The 11,652-nt window shown below is 47.4% G+C and overlaps 1 protein-coding gene across 3 annotated transcripts in view; it reads right to left on the bottom strand.

Annotated features, from left to right (window-relative positions):
• Positions 1-2,184: 2,184 nt before the first annotated feature.
• LOC138435918 (apolipoprotein L3-like) overlaps positions 2,185-11,652 on the bottom strand; it is a 39,360-nt gene continuing 29,892 nt past the window's right edge. For all 3 annotated transcript variants that reach the window (XM_069581153.1, XM_069581154.1, XM_069581155.1), the window contains 2 exons: positions 7,757-7,883; positions 2,185-5,258 (listed from right to left, as the gene is read on the bottom strand). In XM_069581153.1, the coding sequence (XP_069437254.1) occupies positions 4,454-5,258; positions 7,757-7,883 (932 nt within the window). In that variant the 3' untranslated portion in view covers positions 2,185-4,453. The remainder of the gene's footprint in view (positions 5,259-7,756; positions 7,884-11,652) is intronic.

Genomic DNA, 11,652 nt, shown 5'->3' with positions numbered 1-11,652 from the left:
TAGTATTTGTTCATGCAGCTCCTTCTGCTGGGACACCTGCTGCATCAAATCTGGTGAAATCATACTCACCCTGTAAAGCCAATGTCTGGCATCACTTCCTCTGAGAAGCCCTCCAGGACCTCCCCTGCCGAGTCCCCTGTCCCTGCTCTGCTCCCTTGGTACCTGGGAGAGGGGCCTAAGGCTGCCCCTCAGCCTCTGTGTCCACGCCCCACCCACCTCCTTTTGATCAAGTCCTTCTAGACTTGGCCCTGCTGACAGGCACAGAACTAGTGCCTTCAGATCCCAGCAACTCATCTGAGGAATGCCCAGCCTTGGTGGTCAAGGTCAGTGGATGGAGGCCAGTTTATGGGAAGGGCTGCGAGCATGGTGCTATTTTCTACCGTGCATTATTTCTAGTTGCACAGTTTCTTTTCTCGAAATGGAGGACCTTTGGAGGAAGGCTGGTGATCTGGCACCTCAAAAGTCAACAACAGAAAACGAGTCTCCTTTTCTGCTTGCTTCCTGAGCAGAGAGCCGCAGTGTGTGGGGGGTGAGCATTGGCCACCCTCTGTGCAGGCTCTGCCCATACCTTTCCTGTTGTAGTCTCACATCAGCTCTAGGGTGTGTCGGCTGTATTTCTCAGATAAAGAAACAGAAGAAAAGGCCCTACAGCCTACGGTCCTGGTGGCCTTTTCTTCTTTGCCCCCACCACAAGGGGCAGCAGTGGGGCTGGACCCCCCACGGAGGCCCACCTGCTCTTCCCTCAGGGGTGCTTCATCCCAGAAAATGCCCGGGCATCATGGTCACCTACCCATCTTAGAGGGAGGGACAGACGAGTGACAGGTGTTACTCCATGAGGACCACACTCTACAGTGTGGTCTGACAATTACCTTGGAACTCAGACCAGGAATCTGACCTGATTTTTGCAGTAAAGACTCCAGTACTCTTGCTTGGAAAATCCCATGGATGGAGGAGCCTGGTAGGCTGCAGTCTATGGGGTCGCTGAGGGTCGGACATGACTGAGTGACTTCAATTTCACTTTTCACTTTCATGCATTGGAAAAGGAAATGGTAACCAACTCCAATGTTCTTGCCTGGAGAATCCCAGGGACAGTGGAGCCTAGAGTGCTGCCGTCTATGGGGTCACACAGAGTCGGACACGAATGAAGTGACTTAGCAGCAGTAGCAGCAGCAGCAGCTGATGGCAGGGGCGAGGAGGGGGCTTTCTTCCAACAACTCAGGGGAGGAACCTATATTTAAACCAAGGTTGTCACTGCCTATTGTAAACACCACTCCTTGTTTAAAGTTCCTTTTTTTTTCCTTTAAATCATTTTTTCCCCAGTAAACTCCCTCCTACTGATTCTTCTCTCTTCCACTAGCATGAGTTTATCTGGAAGTTAAGCAAAAGCACCCTAGATGCAGAACTCAGCTAATCCAGAAGAACTCTGTCCAGCTGTCATGAAGGTCCTCTGCTGAGAATGCCCAAGAGATGCCAGACCATCCTGGGCTCAGTAACACAAGCTCACGGGAGAGCAAGCATGGGAGCCGCAGACTCAGATCAAGGTGAGGATTCAGCAAGACCTCAGTCCAGGGGCAGGAGAGAGACCACCCCATCTGCAGATCCTAAAGAGTCAGTGATGATGAAATTGGGCTCCACTTGTCCCCAGCGTCAAAAGAGAAGTACCCCAGGATGGCTACAGCGACCCACCTGCCTGTCCTTGTCCCTTTTTATAGGATCAGTGGGAGTGAGTAGGGGGCTTCAGACTGAGCATGTGACCTGAGGGCTTCAGAGTCATCAGAGTTGCTGATGGAGATGGGCACCAGGGGGCAGAGCACAGGGGATCCCCTCCAGTTGACAGCACCAGGGGACAGAGCACAGGGGATCCCCTCCAGGCTGACAGCACAGGGGATCCCCTCTAGGCTGACAGAGCACAGGGCATCCCCTCCAGGATGACACACCTCAGGGGAGCTAGTCTTGGCCACTCTCTGCCAGGCTGCTCTCATCACAATAGCCAAAGTGTGGAAGAAAGGAAAATAACAAAAGAAATATTCTGTCTATACATACCACAGACTATGACTCATGTGAAAAAGGAAGAAAGTTACTTTTTAAAAAATTATTTTAAAAGGAGGAAAATTCAGACACATGCTACAGCCTGGATGCGCCTTGAAGACATGGTGTTCAGTGAAATAAAACAGTCACAAAAACTTATTGCATTTTCTGTGTTTATTAGGTTGGCAGAGTAGGCAAATGGATAAAGACAGAAAGCAGGGTGGTGGTTGTCAGGGGCTGTTGGAGGGGGAGGCGAGTTCAGTCCAGTGGAGCCTCAGGTTTCAGGAAGAAAGAAGATGGAGATGCATGGTGGTGATGGCTGCACAAGAGATGAATGGATTTGATGCCACTCACCTGTGCACTAAAAATGCTTAAGTGGTCAATTTTCTGTTGTGTATATTTCACCACAGGAAGGAAAAAAGAAAGAAAAAAAAATCTCATCACAAAGGACAAATATTGTATGATTCCACTCATATGAGGTCCTGAGAGGAGGCAAATTCTTAAAAATCAGGGGTACACTGTGCTTGCCAGGGCTGGAGAGGAGGGAGAATGAGGTATTAGCACATAATTGGGACATAGTTTCGTTTTTGATGTAAAACAATCTGTGGCTGGATGGTGATGCTGGTTGTACAATGATGTGAGTGTCCTTAATACCACTCAACTGTACACTTAAAAGTGGGTAAGATGGTAAATTTGATGATTTTCAAAAATTAAAACAAATTGTTGAAAAGCTGAACCTTTGTGGGCAAACATAGCAGCACCTGAACGCTTTACAGTCTGTAAAACACTTTCACACTCAACACCGTGCAAGATACCCCAGGCCTGTGATGGGAACATTTACTATCTCAATGTCACCTGGGAAAACTAAGGCTCACACTTGCCCCCAAATGGGGAAACTGGCAGGTCGGTCTGTTTTCTGGACTATGCCGTTTCCTTAGAGGAAGAGAAATCCTTCAACCTTCCAGTAGTCTAAAAAATGTACTTTCCTTCCATAAATGCTCCCTGTGAGCTTGAGATGAGTCATAAACATCAATTACCTCTTGTCCAAATAAGTGAGCTCAGAGGCCTGAGTCCCTAGGGGCCATGGAGAGCTGAATCTGGCGGGGCCGATGGGGACCCTCTGTGACTGGCATCAAGTGTCAACTCACTTCTGGAACAGCCCCACCTCGGGGGGAAAGCTGCCTGAACTCCTCCTTCACAGAGACTCTGGGAGCCACTCTGCTGTGTTCACATCTCTGTGTCTTCCATGAGTGGGGGGAGATCATGCAGCCCTCCTTGATGGGGATAAGATGGAAGCAGTGACAGACTTCATTTTCTGGGGCTCAAAAATCACTGTGGATGGTGACCGCAGCCACGAAATTAAAAGACATTTGCTTCTTGGAAGAAAAGTTATGACCAACCTAGACAGCGTATTAAAAATCAGAGACATCACTTTGCTGACAAAGTCCCCTCTAGTCAAAGATATGATTTTTCCAGTAGTCACGTTTGGATGTGAGAGTTGGACCATAAAGAAGGCTGAGCACTGAAGTATTGATGCTTCTGAACTGTGGTGTTGGAGAAGACTCTTGAGAGTCCCTTGGACTGCAAGGAGATCCAACCAGTCCATCCTAAAGGAAATCAGTAGGGAATATTCATTGGAAGGATTGATGCTGAAGCTGAAACTTCAATATTTTGGCCACCTGGTGCGAAGAGCTGACTCATTTGAAAAGACCATGATGCTGGGAAAGATTGAAGGTGGAAGAAGAAGAGGATGACAGAGGATGAGCTGGCTTGATGGCATCACCGACTCAATGGACATGAGTTTGAGTAAACTCTGGGAGTTGGTGAGGCAGATACGACTGAGCGACTGAACTGAACTGAACTGACTGGGACTTGGTGATGGACAGGGAGGCCTGGCGTGCTGTAGTCCATGGGGTCGCAAAGAGTCGGACATGACTGAACGACTAACTGAACAGAACTGAAGAACTGATAAAAAATTTCAAAAGGATAAATCTGTAGATAGATACACGTATAATGGAATCACTTTGCTAGACACCTGAAGCTAATACAATATTGTAAATCAACTATACTTTAATTAAACATGGAAACAAACAAGTCACTTCCTACTGAGTTCAAAGGTGAGTTGATGCTGGAGAAGTAGGGCTAGAGACCATCACCAGGGGGAAACCCTTCTTGCTGGAATATCAGACCCTGGGGAGGGCGATAGAGGAGCCCCTGCTACTTGTGCAGGATCTCTACAATCCTAACTCTCTGGCTTTCTCCCATTTTCAAAGCTCCCCTACTCCTGGCCTCTCATTGCTAGTCTTCCTGTCTCTCCCTTATTCTTCCCTCAGTGTCTTCTTCAGTCCAAAATACGTGGTTTCTCCCCTTGACCCTGCACACGTCCCTGCTCCCTGCATTGCTCTAAGGGTGGCCCAGCCGGGCCCTATTGCAGACTCTCATAGATCCGGGTGAGCTTCTCCAACTTCCTCTCCAGCTCCTGGGCTTCCTGCCTCATGTTCTCAGCTGATGCTGTCTTTGCCCCCTCCTGCAAGTCCTGTGCGTCTTTCACCAGGGAGTACACGTCCAGCCCTATGAATATACCTGAGAGGACTCCACTCCCAATGCGGGCTGCTCTAGTTGCTGCCAGAGGTGTGCCTCCGAAATTTCTTGTCACCTGCCGGGCACTTTGGGCAGAGAGTCGCCCGGTCTTTACGAAGCGCTGAGCAGTGGCTACGAATTGAGGGTTGCGTCTGGCCACCCTAATGGCTTGAATATGCTTCGCAAAGTCTTTAACTTTTTTGAGAAGACTTACGGATTTTGCTGTGGCTTTGCTAAGGCACTTGGCCTGGGTTTCTGCTGATGACGTGTTTACAGTTTCCACCACCATGGTGGACAAACCTGTTACAGTAGCTGCTGCTCCCAGCCCTATTCCAGCGGCTGAGAGTCCCAGACTGAGGCCTGCTGTAAAGGGTGCCAGACCCAGGCCAAGGATGCCCAGGGCACCAGACGCAATACTGGTGGAGGAGGCTACCATATTGGAGATGGTGCAGTTCCAGTGCACCTTGTCAACTTTGTCTGCGAGCTCACGGAGCTTTTTTATGCTCTCCTTCAGCTCCTGTTTTACCTGAGGAAACTTCTTCAAAAACCTCTGCTTTTTCTGCTGGTATTTTTGGGACCCCTCTTGGTTCTTCCTGTTCAAGATTGTTAGCAGCTTGATCAGACATTCACTGAGTCCATCTGCCACTTCCCTGTAACAATGAACATTAAAGTCTTAGAAGACAGTTTGCTTGTCTATGAAACAGGCCAACAAGCTCTATCCTGCATAAACCACAGAGATTTTATTGTAAATCACAAGAATTTTACTAATGTAAAAATTTTTCCAACCTTAAACCTTCATTTGGATATTGTTAGTGCTTCATGTACTTATTCAATCATGGAATAAATAAGCAACGGTCAGCTTAGGAGACCTTTAACTTAAGAGAGATATTTGATAAAGACACCTCAAAGGCAGACCAATACCATCACTTCCAGAATGTGTGTAAAATGGTAACTTCACAGATAAACAAAGAATTGGGATTAGAGCAGAAAACCCTTCATTCAATGACCTTTGAGGAGTCCTCTTTTTCTTTGCTCTTGGCTGCTAGGATGTGGTCCAATGGACAAGGATATTCTGGCTGATAGGAATGTCCTCGTCTGCCTGGGACTTTGGCCACTGGACAGTCTGACAAGTTGACATGTGGTGGGCCTCTGGGTCATGTGGTATCACTTCTGACCTCCGGAGGAGCTGGACGCTAGGGCAGTAATCTGACCTCTGGGAGGGGCTGGAGATGACAGGTCAGGGTAATGTGCTGTTAAATAGGGTGAGCGTCCCTGGCGGGCAGTGCTCCATGTGTCCTGCCCCACTGAATCCAGGACAGTAATGCATCCTGGGGACAATGGAAGCTTCATGTGTGAAAACTGCCCAGACTCTGCCCTGTGGCTGATGGGAAACTGCACCCTTCCCTGTAATAAACCATAACTGGGATCCTGAAGCTTTAAGTCAGTCTGTGCATCTTCTATGGAGTTCTAGAATCTGAGGGTGGTTGTGGGATCCCCCAAATTTGCCCTTTATGGAAAATGTAAGGGCAGTGCTGGGACTGTGCCCTCATACTTTTCAGATTGGCTAACTGTGTGTCTCGATTTTATTTTACTTTTTAATCAAAACTCAGCAAGAAGGACCCTTAATGATCATTTTGCCTGGCATCTGCTCTCACCCAAGCCTGATACCCTTGGCCTTCTCTGTAGAAGGACACTGGATCTGTCACTGCCCATATTGACTGGGAAGTAGGAGATGAGCTGTGCGCCCTGTTCCCGTGGGCCCTCCAGCTCACCTCACTGACTCCTGAGCCAGCAACCAGCACCCCTGTCCTCTCAGGGGTCACATGTTAATTTGTGACGGCCTCATGAACCTGCATCCCAAGACTGTGTGCAACTTTATGGAACCTCTGAAGATTCAAGAGACTTGAGGAAACGCCCATCTGAACGGCTGAGCCTGAAGAGACCGGCACTTGCACAGCGGGTGGAGGAAGTGTTCTCCTCTTGGGTGGGGACGCGTGAGGCTCCTCAGAATCCCTCAAATGACACACAATTGCAGCCACTCACTGTGACCCTGGAGGGCTCCCTGAGCCACATGGCCTTCCCACTGTCAGGATGGCTCCACCTAGACTAGAAGAGCGTCCCAGATGGAGTGAGAATCCATGTCCCAGGCAGGGTGTGGAGGACACGGTCACCCAGGGCCCTCTAGCCCAGCTTGAGGGGATCCCGTCAGGAAGGGAAGAAATGTCCCCTCTCCCACTCCCAGGACCTCTGCTAGGGTCACAGCCCCATCAGTCATGTGTCCTCGGGGCCCACTCTCCCCACTCTAGTCCTGGCCCTGCTGCCCAAGCCCGCCTACTTGTCCGCCAACCTGTACCCTCTGGTCCACCCTGACTTCTAGGTCTTACCCTGGTCCAGACCTCCCTGGGCCTTTGGACGAGATGATTGCACTTGGTTCCCCACCTCTGACTCTGCAGTTCACTCTGAGGCCATCACCACAATCCATCAGATTAAATTGCTATTCCCACTATTCCCATAACACATAACAAATCTGAGACTCAAAGTCTTAAACCCACAGGCCCAGAGTTGGGCAGGGCTAGATCCAGGATCCCACCAGGTCCAACCAGTTCCCCTCCAGCGTCTCTGCCTTATTGGCCAGCAGGAACCTGCAGTGTTGGTATAATTCCTAAGATGGGGAGTCAAAGAGTTTTAGAATCCCAGGAACACAAAACAGTGTTTGGGTCAGGATTTTCCGACTTGACCCAAAGGAAGTCCTTCTTGGTTCTCATCTCCAGGGAGAAGGTCCCTGATTCTTCCCAACAAGCTTATTTTAATTTAACATTGATTGAGCACCTACTCTGTGTCAGCAATCATGAAAAGCACTTGTATACCTGATCTCAGTGTCCTCACAGTAAAACTGAACAGAGGATGAAGCAGAGAGTAGTTCAGTGACTCGTTCAAGGTCATATGACCTGCCCTTTCTTGCAGGTTTCGTCTCTTCTCAACCCAACGTCATTCAATGCCAACAAATAACACGGAGGAAACATTCCACATAGGATCTTGAGGAGGAACATCCTCGACCTCAACCATAGGATCTTCCTGGAGGAAACTAGCCTGGGAGAATCTTCCTGGGGGCATGTTGGTGACATTCCTGGTGTACCTGCATGGTTACCTGGACAAATTGGCCTCGGTCACAAGATTCTCCCAGGGTTCATCTTCAGTGAGCAGGGATAGCAGTTCTTCCAAACTCATATTCTTCTGAACATACTCAAAGACATCCTTATAAAAGCTTTCGCTCTCTAGACAGGAAAATAAAAATTGAAGATTCGAATAAACTATGGTGTGATGTAAACGGTATCGAGTATAAGTGGTTAAAGTTCACCTTTCTGAGCAGCATTCATCTGGTATGCTGTTGATGGATTTCTCTGGGGTCTCAGGTGGACTGTATGCACCAGCCCCAATTCATAAGTTAACGCCCAGACCCACCCACTCTGCAATGACTGTATTAGAAGACAGGGGGCTTCAAGGCAGTAATTAGGTGAAATGAGGCCTTCAGTGTGGGCCTTAATTCAGTAATATCAGTGTCTTTATTAAATGAGGAGACGTCAGATCTCTCTCTTCCCTGAAGTACTAAGTGTTCTTAGGTTTTCTTTTTCTCATGCATCACTAAGGGCGAAATGAACTCAGGGCTCACATGGAGGGAACCCACAGCACTAGATCTGTGTGTTGACTGCTTAGGGTATTGTGGGTGGAGGAAATAACTGAGCACCTGGGTGTCTGCGGGCTTCCCTTTTAGCTCAGTTGGTAAAGAATCTGCCTGCAGTGCAGGAGATCCAAGTTTGATCCCCGGGTTGGAAAGATCCCTGGCTTGGGAAGATTCCCTGGAGAAGGAACTGGCAACCCACTCCAGTAACCTTGCCTGGAAAATCTCATGGACAGAGGAGCCTGGTGGGCTGCAGTTCATGGGGTCACAAAGAGTCAGGCACGACTGAGCAAGTAACACTTACTTAGGGCTTCCCTTGTGGATCAGCTGGTAAAGAATCCACCTGCAATGTGGGAGACCTGGGTCGATCCCTGGGTTGGGAAGATCCCCTGGAGAAGAGAAAGCCTACCCTCTCTGGAAGCACTGTGGCTTGATGGACAGCGCAGGAAGAGCAGCCGAGAGGAGCTACCCCACATCCAAGGAGCGGCGGTTGCATGGCAGGAGGGCCGAGAGGAGCTCCTCCCCGTTCAGGTCAGGAGGGACAACTCGTCCAAGGTAAGGAGCAGTGGCTGCGCTTTGCTGGAGCAGCCGTGAAGTGATACTCCATATCCAAGGTAAGAAAAACCCAAGTAAAATGGTAGGTGTTGTGAGAGGTCATCAGAGGACAGACACACCGAAACCATAATCACAGAAAACTAGTCAATCCAATCACCCTAGGACCACAGCTTTGTCTAGCTCTATGAAACTAAGCCATGCCCGTGGGGCAACCCAAGACATGCGGGTCATGGTGGAGAGGTCTGACAGAATGTGGTCCTCTGGAGAAGGGAATGGCAAACCACTTCAGTATTCTTGCCTTGAGAACACCATGAACAGTATGAAAAGGCAACTGAAAAGGAACTCCCCAGGTCAGTAGGTGCCCAATATGCTACTGGAGATCAGTGGAGAAATAACTCCAGAAAGAATGAAGGGATGGAGCCAAAGCAAAAACAATAGCCAGCTGTGGGTGTGACTGGTGATAGAAGCAAGGTCCGATGCTGTAAAGGGCAATATTGCATAGGAACCTGGAATGTTAGGTCCATGAATCAAGGCAGATTGGAAGTGATCAAACAAGAGATGGCAAGAGTGAACGTCAACATTCTAGAAATCAGCAAACTAAAATGGACTGTAATGGGTGAATTTAACTCAGATGACCATTATATCTACTACTGCAGGCAGGAATCCCTCAGAAGAAATGGAGTAGCCATCATGGTCAACAAAAGAGTCTGAAATGCAGTACTTGGATGCAGTCTCAAAAACGACAGAAGGATCTCTGTTCGTTTCCAAGGCAAACCATTCAATATCACAGTTATCCAAGTCTATGCCCCAACCAGTAATGCTGAAGAAGCTGAAGTTGAATGGTTCTGTGAAGACCTACAAGACCTTTTAGAACTAACACCCCAAAAAGATGTCCTTTTCATTATAGAGAACTGGAATGCAAAAGTAGGAAGTCAAGAAACCCCTGGAGTAACAGGCAAATTTGGCCTTGGAATGCGGAATGAAGCAGTGCAAAGACTAATAAAGTTTTGTCAAGAAAATGCACTGGTCATAGCAAACACCCTCTTTCAACAACACAAGAGAAGACTCTACACATGGACATCACCAGATGGTCAGCACCGAAATCAGATTGATTATATTCTTTGCAGCTAAGATGGAGAAGATCTATACAGTCAACAAAAACAAGACCAGGAGCTGACTGTGGCTCAGATCATGAACTCCTTATTACCAAATTCAGACTGAAATTGAAGAAAGTAGGGAAAACCGCTAGACCATTCAGGTATGACCTAAATCAAATCCCTTATGATTATACAGTGGAAGTGAGAAATAGATTTAAGGGCCTACCTAGATCTGATAGATAGAGTGCCTGATGAACTATGGAATGAGTTTTGTGACATTGTACAGGAGATAGGATTAAAGACCATCCCCATGGAAAAGAAATCCAAAAAAGCAAAATGGCTTTCTGGGGAGGCCTTACAAATAGCTGTGAAAAGAAGAGAAGCAAAAAGCAAAGGAGAAAAAGAAAGATATAAGCATCTGAATGCAGAGTTCCAAAGAATAGCAAGAAGAGATAAGAAGGCCTTCTTCAGAGATCAATGCAAAGAAATAGAGGAAAACAACAGAATGGGAAAGACTAGAGATCTCTTCAAGAAAATTAGAGATACCAAGGGAACATTTCATGCAAAGATGGGCTCGATAAAGGACAGAAATGGTATGGACCTAACGGAAGCAGCAGATATTAAGAAGAGGTGGCAAGAATACACCGAGGAACTGTACAAAAAAGATCTTCATGACCTGGATAATCACGATGGTGTGATCACTCATCTAGAGCCAGACATCCTGGAATGTGAAGTCAAGAGGGCCTGAGAAAACATTATTATGAACAAAGCTAGTGGAGGTGATTGAATTCTAGTGGAGCTATTTCAAATCCTGAAAGATGATGCTATGAAAGTGCTGCACTCAATAAGCCAGCACATTTGGAAAACTCAGCAGTGGCCACAGGACTGCAAAAAGTCAGTTTTTATTCCAATCCCAAAGAAAGGCAATGCCAAAGAATGCTCAAACTATCTCACAATTGCACTCATCTCACATGCTAGTAAAGTAATGCTCAAAATTCTCCAAGCCAGGCTTCAGCAATACGTGAACCGTGAACTCCCTGATGTTCAAGCTGGTTTTAGCAAAGGCAGAGGAACCAGAGATCAAATTGCCAACATCCACTGGATCATGGAGAAAGCAAGAGAGTTCCAGAAAAACATCTATGTCTGTTTTCTTGACTATGCCAAAGCCTTTGACTGTGTGGATCACAATAAACTGTGGAAAATTCTGAAAGAGATGGGAATACCAGACCACTTGACCTGCCTCTTGAGAAATCTGTATGCAGGTCAGGAAGCAACAGTTAGAACTGGACATGGAACAACAGACTGGTTCCAAATAGGAAAAGGAGTACGTCAAGGCTGTATACTGTCACCCTGCTTATTGAACTTCTATGCAGAGTACATCATGAGAAACACTGGGCTGCCAGAAGCACAAGCTGGAATCAAGATTGCTGGGAGAATTATCCGTAACCTCCGATATGCAGATGACACCACCCTTATGTCAGGAAGTGAAGAGGAACTAAAATGCCTCTTGAAAGTGAAAGAGGAGAGTGAAAAAGTTGACTTAAAGCTCAACATTCAGAAAACTGAGAACATGGCATCCAGCCCATCACTTCATGGGAAATAGATGGGGAAACAGTGGAAACATTGTCAGACTTTATTTTTGGGGGCTCCAAAATCACTGCAGATGGTGACTGCAGCCATGAAATTAAAAGACGCTTATTCCTTGGAAGAAAA

Source organism: Ovis canadensis, chromosome 3 (genome assembly GCF_042477335.2).
Source record: "Ovis canadensis isolate MfBH-ARS-UI-01 breed Bighorn chromosome 3, ARS-UI_OviCan_v2, whole genome shotgun sequence".
In the NCBI taxonomy this organism is placed as follows: domain Eukaryota; kingdom Metazoa; phylum Chordata; class Mammalia; order Artiodactyla; family Bovidae; genus Ovis; species Ovis canadensis.
This window is presented reverse-complemented; position numbering and strand designations above follow the sequence as displayed.